The following is a 23,419-nucleotide window of genomic DNA, read 5'->3' on the forward strand; positions in this document are numbered from 1 at the left end:
AATGATGGATAATAAAACATTGTGGTCAAGTTGAAAATAATTATGTCTGCTCTGATAGCCTTGTGTGCAGCTGGTGTGAGCAGAGTTCGAGTTTTGGCTTGTGGATCTTCCCAATCCCCTTCTCTCTTCCACTTCCCGTCTACTATCAAAATAAAAAAGCAAAACGCAAAAAAAAAAAAAACTTATTTGACATGCTGTCCGAGGTTGTTCGAGGACTCAAGCTCTGAATTTAGCCCAAACTCAAGCTCTGAGTAAAATCTTTATTTGAATATGGCAACATTTTTATTTTAAAATCTTTATTTTAATATTGCAACATGATGCCTCATTCTAAAATATTTATATGATTAAATAACTGACTGAGACTCCTCTCCCATCATCCAATCACTGTGTAGCTACATCAGGGGTCTCCAAACTCCGTCCTGGAGGGCCGCTGTCCTGAGGAGTTTAGCTCCAACCCCAATCATTCACACCTGAAAATGCTAATCAGTGTCTAACTAGGACCTTGTGAGACACTGATTAACTGGTTCAGGTGTGTTTAATTGAGGTTAACTCTGCAGGACAGCGGCCCACCAGGACCGAGTTTGGAGACCCCTGATGTACATAGTTAGTTTTCATATCAACAAGGTCAACCCTGCCCTTTCTCTCAGCTCAAGACTTCTCTCTATTCCTAAGTAAAAGTTGGTTGCAGCAGTTTTGTGAATAGGTTTTACGAGAAAACTCTTTTAGACCAAGAACTTTTACTGCTATTTAGAAAACTATTAGTGGTAAGATACAATTGTAATCCAGTCTAATAATTTAAAAGGTTTATTTTTTTGTATACATTTATTGTATGTGCATGTTATAATGTATATGATTGTGAATAAGTACTATGTTTGTCATGCTAATGGAGAATTTTTTATTTTTTTGTATATTTGTGTTTTGACATTTCCATTGTTCAACCAATTGTGTTCACTTGGCCATGTTGGGTGTCCAATCAGTGCTCTAGATTAAGGTGAAGGGGGCGGGAAGACTGGAGAGAAAAGTTGAACTAGGAAGGAGGAGGGGAGCATGCGAGGTAAGAGCGATCCCCTGGTGTCGTTGTTTCACGAAAAATAAAGTTTAAAAAATGATGTAATGTGTTACAATAGCTTCTGTAGATAATGTGTTGTCAAAATGAGAACCGAGTCAGCACGAGGATTCGTGGCAGTTTCAGACAACAGTGATTTCAGATAGACTTCTGAGAAGACGGGAGTGCTCGGAAGTCCTTTTTCCCTGGGGAAATCACCGCGATCGTAGGTTTGACAAATTCTAACACCAGGAGGTTAAACACGCTCTTCTTACTGGATATTTTAAGGTATTTTTTTATTGTTTGCTCAGTGAATCTTTTATTTATTTTTGACCACAACTTGAACAGGCCTGCAACATGAAAATTAAGACTTTTATGTTGATTTAATTGAAGGTTGAGGTTGAAGACTCATTTGAGTCTTTTTGAGTTTTGAGAAAAAGTTTGGGGACTCAAATTTAAAGGTATATTACCTAATAAGAGTGAAAAGATAATTATTTACAATTTACAACTATTTACAAAGAATATGTGAAATGTGTAACTAATCGTTTTTGGACTTCTGTGAATTTGTGAAATTCCTATTGATTATTTGCATTAGCGTTATTTTATTTTCCATTTTCAAAAACCTTTAGATTTGACCCTTTTACATGTATTTCAGTAAATTGTTAATTTACAGTATACTTTACAGGGTATTCGTTGGAGTAAAAATGGGATATATATATGTCGCATTTCATGCCCCGGCTCAACTCTCAGCCAAAGCCTACTATACTATATATTTATTTTTTTTAATTTTTATATCACACACACACACACACACAAAGTACCATCCCCATTTACTTAACATACACATTGATTGTAATGTAACTAGTTTTTGTTAGTAAAATAAAGTTGGTTGAAGCAACCACAGTCATTTAATAATATACAATATAGCACAAAGTGAAAAAAGGAAACAACAGTAACTATGGTGAATACACAATACGAACATGAACTGTTAATAAAGTATGGAAACTTTACTTTACTTTACTTTACTTTACTTTATTTTATAAAAGGACCATGTACAATTTTTAACATAAATGTTTCCATTTCATGTATTGTACCGGATTTAGCTCAAAGCTAATTTTCACCCGCAGTCCTTTGGCAGTTCAACATAAACAATAAAATAACATACCCAATACATATATACACAAATACACAAAACAAACAATTAAACAGCAACCATGTCAATGTTTACAAAGCTGATTACATTCTAAAAAAGATTTTAACTGCATTTTAAAAATTCCAATAGATTTACACCCTTTTATATCTTCTGGCAAAGCATTCCAGTTATTCGTCGCTTTCACAGCAAAAGACGATTGTCCAAAAGCAGAACGACGAAAAGGAACAGCACAATTTCTCATAGATGATCTAGTAGATCTTTCAGAAATATTAGGACGGAAACCAACAAAATCATTGAGTACCGAAGGAGCCAAACCATTTACAATTTTATAAACCATACACAAATTTTTAAAAAGCACATAATTTTCAAAACTCAATAATTTGTATTTCTTCAAAATGCTACAATGATGAAAATGTTTAGGTTTTTTATCGAGAGTTTTTAAAGTTTGTTTATATAGGGATTTTAAAGGCTTAACCACATTTCCACCAGCTTGACCCCAACATGTGAGACAATACGAAATATGAGACAGAATTGTGGCATGCATAAAAGTGTTGGCTACATCAACAGAAAGACAATTTCTAATTTGTCTGAAATTTGCTAAATTATATTTAATATTCCTCACCATTTTCTTTACATGTTTTTTAAAGCTAAGATTTGAATCCAATATTACACCAAGATAATTGAACTCATTGACTAATTCTATCTTTTCACCATTTATACAAATATCCACTGGTGTTTGAACTTTTGTTTTTGAAAAAAACATTCCTTTAGTTTTACCAATATTCAAGGTCAAACATGAATTCTCCAGCCAATGTGTAATTCGTTCCATGGCAACATGTAGCTTTTCAGCTGCTAGCTCTGCGGTTTTTGCATGCGTAAAAATAACAGTGTCATCAGCATACATTTGCACTTGTATCCCATCACACTGAAGCGGGAGATCATTTACATAAAGACTGAATAATAAGGGGCCTAACACTGATCCTTGGGGTACACCCATTGTATAATGCAAATTACTAGACTTAACCCCTTTAATTTTTACACATTGTCCTCTGTTTGATAGATACGAGGATATCCATGCTAGGGCATCAGATGAAAAGTGGAAATTAGATAATTTCAAAAGTAGAATTTCATGATTAACGGTATCAAAGGCTTTACGCAGATCTAAAAATATGGCACCAACTAATCCCCCTTTGTCAACTTTAGATTTTATTTGCTCTATTAAATGTAATGTAGCTGTTTCAGCAGAGTAATTAGCTCTAAAACCAAACTGCATACAGTGTAACCCAGATTTCACTGTTTTCAAATAGGATGTCAGTTGTTCAAAAACAATTTTTTCTGCTACCTTTGAGAGTACTGGTAATATACTTATCGGTCTATAATTACTAACTTCATGATGATCTCCAGATTTAAAAATAGGAGTAACAACAGCTTGTTTCCATGTATTGGGAAAAACACTATGTTCAAATGACAAATTAATTAAATGAGTAATAATAGGAGTTAAAATATCTTTATGAGTTTTTACAAACATAGTATCCAATTGATGAACATCTTTACATTTTGAATTTTTTAATGAACTAATAATTGTGTTAACTTGCATTTCATTAGTCTTAATGATATCAAAACTTGGACTCCCAACATCATTCGGAAACATATTTATTTCCCCCTTTACAAATTTTTCTCCTAATTCACTAACAGAATTAATAAAAAAGCTATTAAAAATAGTAGCAATTGCATAATTATCTTCAACGGTCTTTCCCTTAACTCGTAGCTTAAAATCTTCTTTAAAAGTTGGCTCCCTCCGGCAAAGCGTGTTTACATTTTTCCAAATTAGCTTACTATTACCTTTTGCCTCACTCATTAAATGAAGATAATAATTAGATTTAGCTACTCTCATTTCTCGGATAACTTTATTTCGCAAACCTTTATAACAAAGCCTATCTATATATCTTCCAGACTTAATAGCTTTCTTTAAAGCTGAATCTCTATGTTTCATCAGCTTCCATAATGTCTCATTAAACCATGGTAAATTATTTGTATGCTTTAATTTTTTCTTAACTCCAATAGTAAATTTCTCTCTTACAGAATTAATTTTATTTAAAAAAGTATTGCAACCATAATCTATATCCCTAGAAGCTAATATGTCGTTCCACTTTAAACCCGCTATTTCCTCATTAAATGCTATTAATTTTCCTTTAGGTATACAATGAAAAACATTGGAAGAAGTTACTATAGAATTTTTAAACCTATTTTTTGTTAATTTCCGTGCAACCAAGGTTAAATTATGATCAGATAACCCAGTGATCAAATTATAACTCTTAATTATCCTTTCGGGTCTGTTGGTAAATATTAAATCTAACTGTGTCTTAGAGGTTTTAGCAATTCTTGTTGGCCCTTTAATTAATTGACTTAAGTTAAATTTATCTGCAATATTTTTTATTTTTTTCCTTTTTAATTTGTCTTCCCAGTTCAAATTAAGATCACCCATAATAATTATTTCTTTACCACGATCACATTCTTTTAAAATTCCTGTAAGTTGATCATAGAAGGTATCTTTTGCTGAGGGAGGTCTATATACACATAAAACTATGAATGACATTTGAGGTGATAGAACAATTTTCAAACCCACCAGTTCTAGATCATTAACGTAGTTAAACATAAGACGTTCACACTTAATGCCATCTTTAACGTATATTAATACTCCTCCTCCCCTTCCCGAAGATCTATCCCGTCTAAAACATTGATATCCTGGAATTATAAATACACTAGAAGAAGATGACTGTTGCAACCACGTCTCCGAAATACAGAGAAAGTCCAAATTTGAGTTCGATAATAAATGAGACAATTGTTCACTCTTTGAAACCATACTTCTGATATTTAGATGTCCACCGAAGAGTCCTCTTGGTTTTACTTTCGGGTCCCACAGGACCTTTGCATGATTAACAGTCTGAAAGATCTTACATAGCCTCTGCTTTCTTATCGCAGGATTTCGACACAGAGAAGTAGTAGCATTACACGTTGGTACCTCAATAGATCTTCTTGTAGAATCTCTGGAAAGTAGAGTAGAAGTATCATACCTTGGAGCGTTGTGTACGTTGTTAATTAAGCTCACTTCGTTGTTTGGGAGGCCAGGCAGATCTACAGAAAATCCCCAGGCACCCTCCTCATTGTGAGGCGCCACCATGGTTGTTGCCAGATGATACTCAGCGCCAGAAACCTGTTGTATCCCCGAGCAAACCGGTCCCGGATTTAATTGAACGTCCCCGGAGAGCAAAAGCAAGATGAGCAAAAAACCATGAGTCTTTCGATTGGACGCAACAGACACCCGCTGTCTAGCGGTCTGTTTGCAAATCACCGCGTGTCCATAATCCAGAACAGATGAGTAAATTGTATAATAGCCGAGAAGATTTTGATGAAAACTCCCTGCATGGGTAGTTGGCAGCAGAAAACCAAAGTATAGACAGTTCCTTCCTTGCTCAGCATAACAGCTGCTTGAATTCCTGAAGCATATCTGATCCGCGTAGAGAATTCCAACGCGTGCCGGTAGTGCGATGATGGAAAAAAGTAGTAGCGTGAAATACACACCACAAAACGCAGATTTGATTTTTTCATAATTGCAACGATTAGCACTACTCATAAGATTTGATACAGCCTCTGACATGTATACACTAACACAAAGAAGACGGCCAATTATTTGTAAAAACAGTGAAATCGCAGCACCTGCCAAGGTGCGACAACACACAGCCGCCATCTTCATGTCATTAAATCATATCATATACATATCCTATATTTTTTTTTTATAACTGCTCCTGATGAATAGAATGAACATGAATGAACAAGGGCCTCGGGTTTCAAATGCTCAAAAAATCCTGGGATTCAGAGAATATGGTTAAAGGACGATGCTTAAGGTGGTGCAGACGCTTGCAAGCAAGTTTTGAGGCCAGCCTATCCCTCCAAAGGATGGAGTATTGTGTCCAATTTTTGATCTGCACCATTTAAATGTAAATTTCAGAATGTTAACTTCAATCGTGACAAATCATGAGTCAAATCAGATCAGAGGACTTCAAAGATGCGTACTTCCATATATCATCATTCAAAATCACAGGAAGACCCTTAGGTTTGCTTTCAGGGGTGAAGCGTACTAGTATCAGGTTCTTCCTTTCAGCCTAGCATTGTCACCTCGCACTTTCATCAAATGCATGGATGCTGCACTGGCTCCGCTGCATTTTCAGGGCATTTGTATATTAAATTACTATTGGTTGATATTAGTTCACTCAGAGCACTTGGCAGTTCGAAATCAAGATGTTGTTCTCGCTCACATGAAAGAGCTGAGGTTGAGGCTGAACGCCAAAAAGATGGTGCTTTCTCTAGCACAGAGAAATGGGAGCTGTAGCATAGTACTGCTAGGAAGACTCAAATGTCACATCATTCACTATTTATCTATCTAGCCAATCATTATTTGTCATCTGTAGTATATAAGTTCCGTTCCCACCCATTACTATGTTCGCAGATATTGATGCCGGCGTTCTGTACTGTTGAGTTTGATGGCAGCAGTAGCCAACGTGATACATTTTGCCGTGAAGTACATGAGACCTTTGCAGTGTTGGCTCAATACCAGGGGGTTTTCCCTTAGGGCCAACCCATTCCACACAATCAAGGTTGCAAGCAGATATCTTCCTCCCATGGCGATGTGGAAGAAGGCTTGTTCTGGTTCCAAGGCCAAATGCTGGGAGCTCCTTGTCATTGCGTGATGCTTACGATGGATGCTTCTCTCACAAGTTGGGGAGCGGTCCTAGAGGGTCGCTTGACTCAAGGTCTGTGGAAGTGCCATCATCTCTCATGGCATATAAATTGTGGTTGCGGCCACTTTACAAACTGGCACACCAGATCCTCCAGTGGGCTCAGGGAAAGCTACTCTTACTGAAGGCAGCTTATATTCATGGATGCCTAAATCAGGGAGAAGACCTCCTCTCCCCCTTTTACTAGTGGCTCCTCTCTGGCCAACCCAAATTTGGTTCTCGGATTTGATATCCCTCCTCGACAGCTCTGGTCATGAGGGACCATCTATCTCAGGTGGGGTGCTCAATTTTCCACCTCCACCCAGAGTTATAGGGTGTGGCCCCCTACTCATTGAGGCTGGTCTCTCAACTGAGGTTGATGAAACCATTCTTCACCCCAGAGCTCCCTTCACAAGGAAATGTTATGCCTTGAAGTGGAGAATATTCACTTCATGATGTGAGAATCGTCAGCTGGACCCAGTTAACTGCCTGTTAGGTACAGTGCTGGAAAGGTTTTCTGCAGGGTTATCCCCCTCCTCCACTTTATAGCGGTACAGTGCGGCATAGCTTCTTACCACACTTGTTTGGGTGGCATGTCTTTGGGTAGAGACCTATTGGTATCTCATTTCCTCTGTGGTACTTTGAGGCTAAGGCCTGCAGCTCACACAAGGGTTCTGATAAATTTGATATATTTATTAGATAATGTACCCCATTTCTGCTCAGCCCATCTTAATTCTACACCCTTTTAACAACTACACTGATCAAACAAAATATTCACAACCCTCACCCAGGCAGACTCTAAATTGGTATTTTAAACAGGGTGGGATGATGGCTAATGTCAGTGAAAGGTTAAAGATCTTTGTAAACACCCCACCAAGCTGGTTGGCACAGGCCTGGAGTACTTTGCCAGATACTCCATCTGGGCCAGCAGCCTTCCTTGTGTTCACTGTTTTGAGCACTCGTCTCACCTCGTGTTCCTGTAGGGTAAGATGGCAGGTGCCAGAGGTTGGCGGAAGTGCTGGAAATGTGATGAGTTTCTTAACCTCAAAGCGGGCAAATAAATGGTTAAGTTCCTCTGCCAGTGAAGCATCAGCATTGAAAGTGCTGTGATATTTGTTCTTATAGTTGAATCCATTGCCAAACTTTAATTAAAAAAATAATAAAATAAACGTTTCTTTGTATTGTTCCAGGTCCTGATGTTCAAATACCTCCCAGTCTGTTTGCTCAAAGCAGTCCAGTAATTGTGCAAGGGCACCCTCAGGTCAAGTTTTTATTATCTTTGTGGTCAGCTTGGTTTTCCTCCTAAGTGGGGTATATGCAGGGTAAAGCAACAGTGAAGAGTGATCTGATTTTCCTGAGTGGGGGAGAGGAACAGCCCTGTATGTATTCTTAAGGTTGCTCGGAGGCGGTGGTTTAAACAGTTGTTTACGTAGCCCACTAAGTAGGCCTGCCCGGGATCCTCAATTCTGTTTCCTCTCCTTCCGCTGCCTGCGTCATCTGCTGGGTCCAACAACAATCCACGGAGATCCCGGTGTCCTTGCTATGTCCTCCTGTATGTTGTGAGCAGGGCTTAAAAACGAAAAAAAATATTAATCGGTTCACTCCGAGCAGAATCGATATTATAGCGTTTCCGTTTTTGCGTTCCTCATTAAAAATTACTGTTCCGAAAACGGTTTGATTTGAAAAAATACCGGTTAATAACGTTATTTTAATTTAGCCTATACTTTAAACAAATATGTATAATAGACTTATTTTCACTCAATAATAATATAACGCATGGTAATTAAACTTGAATATTTATTTCATAACATTTTTAAAACACAACAGAAATACATGCATTAATTACAAAGCATAAACAGCGGACCTGTTTTGGAGCGTTAGACAATCGAAAGTGGCCTCTTATGCCTAATTCTTTTCAGAAGAGTGATAACATTCTTTGTAACGTTACATAACTTTTTTTCAACACGACTTGTTTTAAAAAATTTATAAATAAAGAATAAATAAACTGGATAACCATTAATGCACCGTCAACTGGTAATTTCAAAGCAAACACTGCGCAACACGTCCTTGCATCACATAATCAAATTCAGTCAGCTAATAAAGGTTGATCATTTAATGCAATATAACATACCATTTAATACGAAGCATCAGCCGTCTATATAGAAAACATTGACCTGTATTGGCAATCTGAAAGACTATAGGAAAAATGTTTGATAGATGCTAGTAACCTACTTGGATAGGCTTAAACGAAATCCACAAACTAGCCTAAATCCGACTATTTGAGCTTAAAGTCCGTACTGCTTATTTAAACGTTCGAAAAGAATGTCCTCCAATACCTGCACATTCATTGTAGACCTCAGCGGGGAAAGAAATGTACTTGAGGCATGAAAATGCGCGCTCTGAGTCTGCACTGACGGTAGATTCATAGATGACTGATGCGTGGGCATTTCACTCACGCTTGATCCGTCAACGCCACACGCTGTAGCTACTCTATTCATGATTGGTCACTGCCAAATAAAAATATTAAAGAGAACGATAAAATAACGTTATTAACCGGTTAATGGTCATTTCAAATTAACGTTTCTGTTCAGAACGATTCAAATTGATTTTGATTTCGTTTTCGTTTTTGTTCCTCTTAAAATTTCGTTCGTTTCCTGTTTTCGTTTTTGTTCCTTGAACCGGTTCAGAGCCCTGGTTGTGAGTCTGCTGAAAATCCTTTGTAACAGTTTGCTTGCACTTAAATCTGCACTCGATTGAATCCTGACGTCCATAGTCACTATTTGTGTTGCATGTCTCAACTAATAAATACAAAAACAAACATAAAACCACCAAAACAAAACACCAAACAGGAAAGCAAAGAGCCGCTGCATCCATGCGCGCCACCATCTTGGAATGTTTGCTACATGCTAGAAAGAGTTATTTTTCTGTGGCCACTGAAAATTTCCTTTCTGAAGAGTTGTAAGACAATCAATACAGTGTGTTCGCTGGACGAAAAGATTAATTGATTGTGATATTAATTAAATTACATGAAGTTAATTCAAATAACTGATCCAAATATTTATGATTAATTATAACGAGTTATGATTGATCATTAATATTTCCCTTTTGAGCTAATTTGCTACACTCTGTATATAATCACTTAAGACATGTACAATTATGTATCCAATTTCCCTATGTAATCATACATTCTTTTGCCTATGTATTAATCCTTGAATCAATGTTTTAGTATTGGTTGATTAATCAAGATTGCACATATACCATGTTTGTTTTTTTATGAATTTGTATTTTAATTATCTGAACAACCTCAACACATCAAGCTACGTAGTAACTTTCCTCTCTTCCAACAAAAAAAAAAAAAAAAAAAAAAAAAAGTCAGGTCAACACCACTGGAGTTCATCTTCACTTAACCCTGAAGATTTTAAACTTCACCACCATTGAACCATCAAGACTTTTGTCTGAGACTGCATCTCCTGATGCTCATTCAAAGGCTAAGGCATTGCAAGAATATCATACATTTAACAGAGGTTTGGTATAAGCTGTAGACCCCTTGTTAACAAGGTGCTTTGAACTGGTGATTCTGCTCAGATGGTAAGTGACTCTTTCTATGGCTCCACTTTTAAGAAGACTCAAACGGCATTCAATTATTCACAAAAGAAACTGAAAGTAAAAACTAACCACACTTATGGCATCTGATGCTGCATTAATGGTACATGTTCTCTTAGAAACTAATCTAGAGATTAATCTAATTTATTTTCTTAAAGGGGTCATGAACTGAGAAATCAACTTTCCCTTGAGCTTTTGATATATAAAAGGTCATATAAGAATATCCTGTCTCGTGCCACTAACATAACAGCTAAGAGCAGCATAGAGCTAAACCGCATCGCATTTCTAAGCAGTAAACATACCACATAAGCTTTTCGGATTCTTATTTTTAAGCTTTCAGATTCCAATATTATGAATGCATGTATGAACTTTATTTTTAATGAATATCCAGCTCACGTGGGGAAGACATGTATGTTAATTTAACCACAGAGTCGTTTGTAAACAAGAGACTGGATTTGAAGACAGGATGAGATTACATGAACGAATGAAGCAACACACTAATGTGAGTAAAACGTGTTTTTAAATGTGATAGTATTGCATTGTTACAGATCGTTTGATATCTATGGATTATGTGTACGTGTCTAACAGAACATACCTCAGCATGCTGTCACAGGCTGGAGAATCCTTTATTTGTGGTGTTCTTGGTTCATTACGGTCTTGATGTGCGTTGTTCAGTCTCTTGACTCGATATTTGAAGGGCGCGCGTGCACGTGTGTGTACGGTTTGCGGTTATATTCATCGATCGCCAGGCCAAGTAGGCCAGACGTTAATACAAAAATAAAATTCCAATCAATCGCGGGTGGATGAGAGATGAATCATTGTGTTTGTTTGATAAAGACATTTTGCGAACCCTGGCTGTGAGCTGGGCGATTCATTCCGGTTGCCGTTTGTCACACTCTGTCACTGAAGGGGGAGATGAAGCTCATTAAATATACAAACCTTATCCAATCCTAGCCGTGGGCGTTTACTTCCAAGTCTTCAGTGCGGCACGCCCATCAAAACTGAGCGTGTCTTGAGAGAGCCTCAAAACCAGGTCAGAAAATAGCCTATTACTGATTCATTATGATGTTTTTGAATGTAAAAACCACACAAACGCAATAAGTTGACCTCAGACAACAGTATAAAAAAATAAAAAAAGGCAGTTTATGACCCCTTTAATATTTCACTATTTTTTTTTCATGAATCGAGACGTATTTTGTGTTTAACAAGTTGTTTTTTAAATTAGGAGTAAGCTAATCTACCTAATCTTTATATTCTCACAGTGCATCGGTTATGTGTTGATGTGCTCTGAAATTTTGTGGGGCAAATTAATTGTAATATTAATTTAATAACAAAAGTAGCCTAATAATGATAATAGTTTAATATCCCTTGCGTGCCCGTCCGCTACTCCACTGTGAAGGGCTAAACGGCATCCACAGGCAAGACATTAAACCAACTGTTCTATCCAAATCCACATGAGTTCAACATTCAGTAGCTTACTGCAATGTCTGAGAGCCTCTCCTGTCTCATGGTGTTTCTAGTCGTGTGTTTTCAGTCGGCACAAGCAAGAAAAACTTGACTACGTGACTAGCTCCATGACTACAATAAATAGGCTCCGCTCCCCTCCCCTCCCCTCCCCTTAATGTCGCCCATAATAACCAGACTCTCCTACCTTATGTCTTCACTGGTGTGTGCTTGTGATCTTGCTGGATCTTTTGTCCCTTCAGCATGTCCTGAAGCAGCAGCATCTTCTGTTACTTGCAAATAGATTTGACAGTTATTTTTATTATTTATTATTTGGAAATTATATATACTACATAAAGTTTTGTTTGGCAAGTATGGTATTGGTATGGTATTGGATTTTAATATAATTTAAGATAGTTTGTCTTTGAGCTCAGCTTATATGTAGTCAGAGATATTTCTAGGCTTAGTTAGGCCTAGTTTTTTTTTTTATAAGCAGACATATGCAAAAAAAAGCAAAATATTAAAAAGTTGCTTCTTATCTTTTATTATATTTCCAAAAAGCATTGTTGATCAAATGAATTGATTGTCTTCACACATCAACCTCTATATAGTGTATGTTTACAAGTTTGGTTTTAGCAATAAATAAAATAACTCACCTTTTCTGTACACCAGTGTGTACGTAGAATTAGAGCTGTGAAAAAGAAATATTTTATGAAAAGTTAAGAAATTACTTTATACATAAAGAGTCCATAAGTCCAAACATATTGCATTTACTGCCAGAGATTCTGCAAACCTTTTCATTAATCTTCTGCTCAGAAAACGACTAAGTTTTATTATTAGACATTATGACGCCATAATGAGATGAAAGTCTGCCTCTGCAGAAGAAAATCAATGCCTACTTCTACATCACTTCCTGTTTTGCCCCACACACTGATTCATGCATGTCATACACTAGTAAATACGAGAGAGACGTGCTTGCAGATCGTTTGATATGTACGAGTATTATACTCTAGCACCACAGCCAATCACTGTACTCCTGAATAAAAGCTTCAGTGAGTGAGATCTTCTATTTTGTCATCAGTAAGACAACACATTTCATTTTATTTAAAACATGACACTACAAATGACAACGAAGTTTTTCACAATCGAAAAGACGAACATTGAATAGCCTATAAGAATGGCAGCGTGACAAATTATGGTACATTTATTCATAATTCCGTTTACATGAAACAGTGGTTGCACTTTGTCAAATATAATTGTGGTACCTCTAAATAAGTTTATTTGCCACCAAGACGCATCAATGTTTCACATTGTTGGCAAATGTATGATACAAACTTTGTAAAGAGATATTTCTCAACACTGGAATAAAAAAAAAGAAAAAGTTGAACATTTGTGATATATAATTCAAGAATATTACCAGTCAGTGTTCCGTTGACAGTCTGGATTATGATTCTAGAAAGAAAAAAAATAACATTGACAAATTAGTAAATCCTGTGATAGAAGGTCTGAAACATATAATACCTTTTTTTTCTTTAAAGAATTGTTTTCCTTGCTCTCCTGTACTAAAATATTCTGGGTCAGAACATTATGGGATGAATTTAGTCTCAAAATGATTAACACATGCATGCACAATTATCCATGAAGATTTAGATGTGTTTTACTATCCAAAACCAAATGCATTTTAACTTGTGTGCAAAATTCAATAGTAAATGAATGTGTAGCAATTTGTACAAATAGAAAATTTTTTGTGAATACAAATGTTTTATTTTGTATTAGTTTATCATAATTTACGTGAGCAACAAAGAAGATGTGCATTAGTGGATCAGGTTACATTCATTGACGTCTTTTCTGAGTCGATCTCATTTGATTAATTTGGATTTTGCAATGTTTTTTTGCGGTTTTCAAGAATTTCACAACCCACACACAAATACCAATGGATCTGATCTGAGCTGATTTTCCAGACGGTCCGTTTTCACTGTTGTACAGCGGTTTCCTGAGCCGTTTGGGTTTCTTGCTCCGTATAGCCTTGTTTTAATCTATATTCTCTATCTTTCTTTGTTTGCTGTTTATATTTCTCAATATAATTTAATCATTGCAATAAATCTGATATTATCGGTCATATTAATCTAACATTGTTTTAATCTAAATCATTATCGCTCGCACAATGCGCTAGCATTTCGCTAGCCTGTTAGCCTCCTAGCCGTGCTTGCAATCTTTATTCTCTTGCGAGCTCGCACTTTTACGAGTCCATCAAACAACTGTGGTAAGTTAGATCCATACCACCACACCTGTCCCTAACTTTACCCGTATCCCACTTCAATATCAGCAAAGGTGTTTTGTAATACAATATTAACACAATAAGTACATTGTATCCAGATAGCATTGTGACATTGAGTCAATGTTGAAATTCCATCAGAATCATCAATTTGGTTGAGGTTGAAATGCCAATGCTAGGTAATATTGGATCAATGTTGAAAATTCAATGCTAAAAAATAGTGGACCAATGTTGAAAATTCAATGCTAAATAATATTGGATCAATGTTGATAATTCCATGCTTTTCAGAGTTGAAAAGACAAACATTGAATCAATGTTGATTTTTGGTCAGCTTAATTCTCCACTGGTGAGGCTTACTATCAATCTATCTGTCCCATTATTCAACATGTTAAAGCAAATCCAAATCAATTGGGTACATTTCTGTGAAATGTGAGCACATTCATTATTCTCAAAGGATGAATCTCCACCAACGAGTGTGTGGATTAACAAAGAACTACTACCATAAATTGAACTCAATGGGACGAACCAGTTGATTATTACAAGTAAGCATATTGTTAATATATAGTTTTAATTTTTGTTTTAAAATCTCCTCCATCATGGAAAACATCTCCTATCCTCTAGTGTTTTCGGCTACAGCACATGCAGAGATATATATAATGACTGTCACAGAGTCCTTAGTTCTTGTGGTCATCCAGTTATATAAATCATAGCCTGTTTATTTATATAATGTAGGCTATTATTATTATTTAAAAAATCATGTATAATTTACATACATTTAATTATTTATCTAAAGAATACAGGGTTAATAAAACATTTTTTATATTTCCCCTACCGATCAAATGCGCCACAATCCAATCCAGTAGGTGGCGGTAATGCACCTTCAGATCAAAGCGCAGTTTAACAGACTTCAAGCGTGGAAGAGACAGAGACAGGACAGCAGCAGTGTTTTTTTAGAGGTAAGTACACAAAGATTAATACAATTCATCTCAATTTTCATTTTGTGTTTTTATTTATCTTTATTTCTTACATCTTGTGAGCTTCTCCTGGGCGAGTCAGAGTCAACTGCGAGTCGTGAATGCCCTCCGTGCACAACCAACAGCCAGGATATTCTTTAATACATTGCATTTCAGTTTGTTTTTCACCAAACCCTATCATATTTTTATTTAACTTTATTTCTTAAGCTGGGTATACCAGTGCGATTTTCGTCCGATTTCGAGCCGAATTCAGACTTGTGCAACTCTTCTTTGGGTCGGGCCGATTTTCAGTTTTGTCATGCGTCGTTTGTTGTGAGGTGTTTGTCTATGAGAGGATTTTTGTATCAAAATGATTAATCTGTGTGTGCAAAGAGTAAGATGTGCATTTGTGGATCCAGTGCCGCACATGCATTCATTGACTCGTTTGTGAGTCAATCCTATTTGATTCATTTGGATTGAGACAATAGGATCGACTCACAAACGAGTCAATGAATGCATGCGCGGCACTGGATCCACAAATGCACATCTTAATCGCTGCACGCACAGATTCTGACCAACACTAATACAAAATCGCATTCACAATTATGTCTCTATTTGTACAAAATGCTGCACATTCATGTTATTCTGTATTTAGCACACACGAGTTGAAAGGAAATTGTTTGTGGATAATTGTGCATGTAATTATTCATAATTTTATTAGTAAAATCATCCCATATTCGTCCAGTGTACAGGGAGAAACGAGAGGCGATCGGACGGTCGGATGAATTTCTGGGGTGTCAGTTCTTCTGGTCGCCCCTCGTGCAGGTATCGCACAGCTGAAGCAGATCTAGAACTGATTGCCCTGTTGGCGGTGAGGGGAAATAGGACAATCAGTTCGTAGCTCTGCTTCAGCTGTGCCTGTGTGATTAGCTCACGAGGGCCGGCCACAAATACAGAATTCCAATTTAATCTTTAATGCAGCAAGAAAGAAAACTAAAGAAGAGTGAGATCTTTAAGTTTCTTTAGGCAGCTAATGTTATATCAAACTGCAGAAATTTAGCAAACTGCTGCGCCTCCAGTTCGTGTTGTAAAATGGATAATCTCTTCCAAACCACAGTGTGGCCAATCCAGCTCCTCTTTTATTAATTTAGCTATTTGATTATTCATTTACTTGTTTCACTTTCACACTTTATTTGTTTATTTACTATTATTTACTATTAAATACAGTATTAATATTAGATAAAATAAGATAGATATTTGAAGATATTTTCACCTTTTCCATTCATTCCTCCTGTGTGTCTGCAGGTGCTTTAAAGGGAAAAGTTTATACTAAAATTCATTAAATAGTCTTGAATTTAAATTCAGCGTGTTTTAACTGGAATGTAAAGATTCTATCACATTTCAAGTTTAATTTCATTTTGTAGTACATTTGTAATGTATAATTAGTCACATTTCCAAATATTTACTAACATCTTGTTGTTTTGGGTGCATTACAAGTGAATGCTGATAAAAAGGAGGCATCTGAGTGTATCTTTGCTGGGACGGTGCAAAAATGGCTCCGTTACGCCCCTGAAAGGCTTGGGGACACTGGTCGTGGTGGAAACCCCTGAGTTTAGAGTATTTCATTCTTTCTTCTACATTTTTTCTTTCAGTGGTACTGTCCCATTTCTGTCTTTATTGGCGAGTTTCCATTTGTATTTACTTCCATTTTGCAGATGCAGGTTGTCATGTTTTTCACTTGTTATAAATTCTGATGTAATTGTTTTAAGTCAATGTGAGATTTCCTGTTGAAACTGTGGGGGCATAAATAAATACATTTGCATGTAAACTGAAGGATGTTGTTTACTTTGAGTGACTTTTTGATACAAAATCATATAAATTGCAGCCATACATGAAAATGAACTGGTATAGAATCCTGCTTTACATAAAGCAAGATTGATTTTAGTGTGATCATAGTGTTTCTATGTTGATTCAGTGTTAAATAAGTGATTTAATTAAAGTTGAAAAAATAAAAATGTTATGGCCATCTTGATCTATTTTTCATTGTTTAAGTAACATTATTTCAAGGTGCAAACCTGATGAAAAATCAATGTTAAATATCAACATTGTTTCAATGATAATTTGATTAATGCATTCACATTGATTCAATGTTGATTCAGTGTTAAATAAGTGATTTAATTGTAGTTGAAAAAAATATTGATTTTAAGCCCATCTTCAGCTATATTTCATCATTGAAATAACATTATTTCAGGGTGCAAACCTGACGAAAAATCAATGTTAAATTTCAACATTGATTCAATGATATTTTAGTTGATGCATTACCATTGATTCAACGATGCTTGTTGGTCTGCTATCTGGGTACTTATTTTTGATCAAGTCAAGTCAAATCACCTTCATTTATATCGCACTTTTTACAACACAGATTGCTTCAAAGCAGCTTTACAGTGATAATAGGAAATACATTTTGCTTTAGAAGAAAAGCTAAAGTATGTTTTTGATTGATTAATTTCTGTTGTAAAAACTGATTAGTTATTTAATTTGGCGCCACTTAAACAACACTATCCTCAACTGAAACAGAAAACCCCCAATGTGTTCTGGATGCCCATCCGCACAGCAACAGCTTCTGAAGAATGTCAACCATGAAATAGGTATTGAAATAGTTTTTAAACAATACCACCACCATCCCCACGCAAATCCCCAAAAAGGCAAATAATTATAATTATACAACCATCTATACAACCAGTATCACATCAGACGTGCATTGTTGTGTTACTGAGGAAAATTACACTCATTCACTGCTATATGAGAAGAAGAATTGACTGAACTCGTTAAATCATCAAAATCAACATGTATGCTCGACCCTGTACCGACTAGGCTATTAAAAGAGATGCTACCAGAGGTCATAGATCCTCTTCTTAATATCATTAATTCATCTTTATCATTAGGATATGTACCAAAAACTTTTAAGTTGGCTATTATTAAACCACTTATTAAAAAAACGCAACTTGATCCGACAGAATTAGTCAATTACAGGCCAATCTCAAATCTACCCTTTCTATCAAAAATACTTGAAAAGGCAGTGTCTTACAAGGCCCTAGTTAGACACCGATTAGCTGGTTCAGGTGTGTTTATTTGGGGTTGGAGCTAAACTCAGCAGGACAGCGGCCCTCCAGGACCGAGTTTGGAGACCCCTGGTTTAAATCATACCTATGTGACCGTTATCAGTTTGTAGTAGTAAATGAAGAGATGTCACACCGATCACAAGTTCAGTATGGAGTACCACAAGGCTCAGTGCTAGGACCGCTTCTCTTCACCCTGTACATGCTACCACTGGGAGATATCATTAGGAAGCATGGCGTTAGTTTTCATTGTTATGCTGACGATACTCAGCTCTATATTTCTTCACGCCCTGAAGAAACTTACCAATTCACAAGATTAACGGAATGCATAGCTGATATAAAACATTGGATGACTAGTAATTTCCTGCAACTCAATTCAGAAAAAAAAATTTTTTCTAAAAAAACTGAATATCTAATTATTGGACAAAAAAGCTCCACAAGTAGTAACCAAGAATACTGTCTAACTCTTGATGGCTGCTCTGTCCAGTCTTCGTGGTCAGTGAGGAACCTGGGTGTGCTCTTTGATACCAATCTTTCGTTTGAAAGCCACGTTCTCTTTCATAGGTTCACTCAATGCCGTGTAGCTTATGACGCAGTGGGAACGCCCTCTGGGTGTGCCGATTGTCTGAAGCCCTTATAGAATCACACCAATTCATTGGCTGATGGCGCGGGCGCCGCTCCGACGCTCTTACGCCGCCACACTATACTGGCGTGCGCGCCATCTGCTCCTCAGATTTCTCTGCCTTCACAAAGTGGCCATTTCTAGCCCTTCGGTTTTGGTTTTTCTGGCCCAAATATCTTTGATTTCATTCGACTTTTATCACCAGCACTTCAGCGACTGCGGATAGTGGAACATTGTTCTCCTTGCGGTGAAGTGTCATGGAGTTTTATCGCGAGTGACGACCCTCACAGTAAGTGTGTAAAATGCTTGGGGTTTTCACACGAGCGCGTAGCGCTTCAGGGATCTTCAAAATGTAAATTCTGTGATAATCTCCTTCTCAAAACCCTCCGCTCGAGGCTCGCGGTTTTTGAGAGGGAGTCATCCGTTTTCCCCGTCGCCCTCCCGAAGCCACACAGGCCTCTCTTGGATCCACAAACTGGGGTTCAGACATAGAGCTCGAGGATGTGCAGTGCGAGCAGACGGGCCTCGCCCTTTCTCTCCCTCTCTCCCCCTAGCAAGTGCACAGGGTTCCGCCGGTTGAGTTTTCTCATGAATACGTATGTCCTAGCCCGGAAGCACGCGAGTCGGTTTCTTTCGGGCTACATGACGTCGTGTTCACTGCAGCGTCCAACTCTGAGGATTTCGGGCCTGCTTTAATCGGCGACGCTCTCCCGCCTAGCGGCCAGAAAGTGCGGCCTTCGGCGGCCTACGCTGAGCTTGTTGACGTGCTTTCGCGCGCTACTGAAAGGCTCGCTATCGAGTGGCCAGACGAGCCCCACGAGGAACAATTTTCTCGACAAGACGAGAGATTTTTAAGTGGTCCTGTGAAGGCTAAGGCCACACATATATATGTAGGTTATATATTTATTGGGAATTGTTATTGATTGACCTTTTTCCCCTCTTTATTTTCATATGTTGTATTTATTTTTTGTATATTTGGTAGTACATTATTGTTGTGTTGGTTTTGTAAGATTGTTTTTGTTTTATTTATTCTTATGTATGGTTGTGTTAAAATTCTAACCAAACGGTTGTACTAGGGGTGTGCGCATTTAACATCCAAAAAGGAGATAGCGCCAATTCATTACTAGAGTGCACGCTAGAGAATGAATAAATTCCACTAGACAAATTTATGAGTTTAATATATTCATTTTATTGTTTGAGTTGTTTTCTTACCCGTGGTTCCGCTGAAGGCCCATGACTACAGCATGGAGCGAAGATCGGACTAAACGGATGTATTATTTCTGGAGATCTTTTATTATTATTTTGGGGAATTATGGGAAATGTAGGGTTTGGTTTAACATGTTTTTGGATCATTTGTTGGGGGGGGGGGTGATTTTGGTCATTTGAATGCATATACCTGTGTGTATAATATTTTGTGTATATTTATTTGTATTATTACTTTATGGTGCATGTGAGTTTTCATATGTTTCTGGAGTTTATTTGTGTGAATATTTTTTTTCTTTAAAATGTGAACCATGAGATGAGACATTTGTTAGACCCCTGGGTAATGCAATGGTTTGGTCTAATTTCTTAAAAATGAGTTTGGTTGTGATGGCGAGGCAGTTCTGGGGAGGGATCCCGGTCATAGAACATCAGAGACTCAGAGCTCACGTTGGTTTTCCCTTGCATTTAGTTATTTATTTATTTTGATGTGACCCTTGTATAAGTTATTTGTTTTCCCCCTCTTGAATAAATCAAGATTTTGTTGACTTGATGACTGCCTCCTGAAAAGTTTTTTTGGAAGAACCCGACAAGATGGTGGCAACGGTGGTTTTCTGTCCAGGAGGAGGCTGGTCATAGCAAGTCAAGTGTCGAATAAATGGCGCCTAAGAGAGCAGTGCGTGCTGTTGTCCCTCCGGCGGATGTCGAGGTCGTACCAGATGAGGGAGGAGTCTTGATGGAGGAGGCGACAGGTACGGTTGAGCAAGGGGCCGAAGAGGAGGCTGAGGGAGATGTACTGGAGCTTAAGCGTATGTTTCAACGGTTTATGAGTGATCAGCAAGACAGAGATGCTCGTCGGGCACAAGAGACAGCTCGACAAGAGACGCGATGGAAGTTGCTTCAGCATCAGTTCCATCAACTGCAAGGTGAAGTCAGCCGTCGAAGTGCATATGCGCTACATATGCGCTGAACGAACCAAAGATGCAACAGTTGTGTGACTCGGATGATATCGAGCATTACTTGACCACGTTCAAACGGATTGCGGGGGCGTTCAGGTGGCCGAGGGGAGACTGGGCCATTAAACTTGTCCCGTTGCTGACGGGCAAAGCGCGCAGTGCGTACGTGGCCATGGATGTTGCGGACGCAGGTGAATACGCGCAGTTGAAGGAGGCTATCTTAAAGAAATATTTCATTAACCACGAAACATACCGGCAGAGATTCCGTGAGATGGGAGTGCTGGAAGAAGAGGCCCCTAAAGAGCTGTATGTTCGACTAAAAGATCTGTATCAGAAATGGGTGAGACCAGCGGAGAGAACGAAGCAGGAGATTGGAGAGATCATTGTCCTTGAACAATTTCTCCGGATGCTTAGCCCAGATCTGCAGACGTGGATCAAAGAACACGGCCCGTCTACAGCTGAGGAAGTGGCACATCTGGCTGACGTCTTCGTGGCAGCGCGACGTAGAACTGAGCCTTGGAGTTTTGTGCGCTGGAAGACAGCGCAGGACAGATCTTTCCGGCGACCGAGCTCAACATCTGAAAGTAACAGGTCTTCAACTGGGGCAAGTGTAAATCGAATTGAGAACTCTGGTGCTTCTGTTTTAGAGACTATTAAGTGTTACAAATGTGGTCAGTTGGGTCACAAAAAGCCAATGTGCCCACAGTGGACAAGAACACTGACTAATATGTGTTATGTTCCTAGAGAAAGCATACCTGAATCTGTTAACGCTGTTGTCCTAAAACAGGTAACAAGAAAGGTGGAGGTGAATGGAAAGAAAGTCACTGCCTTGGTAGATACAGGCTGCACGCAAACTTTAGTTGAATCTGATCTAGTACCATTATGGGCTAGTAGCGATGCTCCAGTCATAGTGAGATGTGTTCACGGGGAGGAGCGGCAGTATTCTGTTACTGATGTGTATATGGGAATAGAGGGGCAAACCTATTTGATGAGGGTAGGGCTTGCACAAAATTTACCATATCCAGTAATTCTGGGTCATGATTTCCCTGCTCTGATGGATTTGTTACCTGCTCGAGATTCTTGTAATATAGTACTGACGCGTTCTCAAAGCAAACAGCGTGAATGTGACGAAGAGGAAAATACCTTGTCGTCTTTACCCTTTTTTGATTCGGAATTAGCTGTGAGTCAGCTTAAGATAAGGAAGTCCAGAAGGGAAAGAAGGCAGGATAAAATTAAGAATGCTGTAGTGCAGTCTAGGGAAATAAAAACCCCTGATAAACTGTTGAATGCTGATCAACTTCCAATACCTGACGATGTGAGGCAGGTCCAGAAAGAGGACCGTGAAATTGCAAAATTGCGTTCACAGGTGGAAGAGGCAATACTGAAAGGGCGGAATGAAGTAGTCTGTCAAGGAAAATATTTCTGTGTGATTAATGACCTGCTGTATCGTAAAACAGGAGATAAATTACAAGTGGTATTACCTGTGGGTGTACGGAGCACCGTGATGAGTTCCATTCCGTGGGCAGGACATTTGGGGAGGCGAAAGACACAGTCGAGAATTGGTAAGCATTTTTACTGGCTGGGTATGTCTAAGGATATTGCGGAATTTTGTAAAGCTTGCCCTGAGTGTCAGTACAGCGGAATTCGCAAGCCCCATAAAGTACCGTTAATTCCCTTACCAGTTATTGATGTTCCGTTTCAGCGGCTGGGAATGGACATTGTAGGTCCGCTGGAACGGAGTAAGACCGGGTATAAGTATATGCTAGTCATTTGTGATTATGCGACGCGGTTTCCCGAGGTGTTTCCGTTAAAAAATATCAAAGCTAAGGCTGTCGCGTCCTGTTTGGTACAGTTCTTCTCACGAGTAGGTATTCCGAAGGAAATATTGACCGATAGAGGTACGAATTTTACGTCTCAATTGCTGCAGCAGGTGTATCAGTTGTTGGGGATAAAAGGGTTAAAAACAACTCCCTACCATCCTGAGACGGATGGGCTCGTAGAGAGATTTAATCAAACGCTAGTGCAAATGCTGCGTAAATTCGTTAATGAGGTGGGAACGGACTGGGATCAGTGGCTACCATATCTTATGTTTGCGTATAGGGAGGTTCCACAGGCATCAACTGGGTTTTCGCCTTTCCAGTTGATGTATGGGCACGAAGTGCAGGGACCTTTGTCCCTTGTGAGAGAACTTTGGGAGGGGAATTCGGAGACGTCAACTAAAACTAACGTTATTGACTATGTGTTAGCCATGAGACAAAAATTGCAACAGATGACC

The 23,419-nt window shown here is 38.2% G+C and overlaps 1 protein-coding gene across 5 annotated transcripts in view; it reads right to left on the bottom strand.

Annotated features, from left to right (window-relative positions):
• Positions 1 to 23,419, bottom strand: part of LOC307122289 (uncharacterized protein) — a 196,596-nt gene that overhangs the window by 98,535 nt on the left and 74,642 nt on the right. For 3 of the 5 annotated variants that reach the window (XM_079810336.1, XM_079810333.1, XM_079810335.1), the window contains 3 exons: positions 13,437 to 13,471; positions 12,676 to 12,710; positions 12,228 to 12,312 (listed from right to left, as the gene is read on the bottom strand). In XM_079810336.1, coding sequence (XP_079666462.1) covers positions 12,228 to 12,312; positions 12,676 to 12,710; positions 13,437 to 13,471 — 155 coding nt within the window. The remainder of the gene's footprint in view (positions 1 to 12,227; positions 12,313 to 12,675; positions 12,711 to 13,436; positions 13,472 to 23,419) is intronic. The other 2 variants (XM_079810337.1, XM_079810334.1) reach the window with 1 other exon arrangement.

The sequence above is a fragment of the Gobio gobio genome (assembly GCF_949357685.1).
Source record: "Gobio gobio genome assembly, chromosome: 25".
Taxonomy (NCBI): domain Eukaryota; kingdom Metazoa; phylum Chordata; class Actinopteri; order Cypriniformes; family Gobionidae; genus Gobio; species Gobio gobio.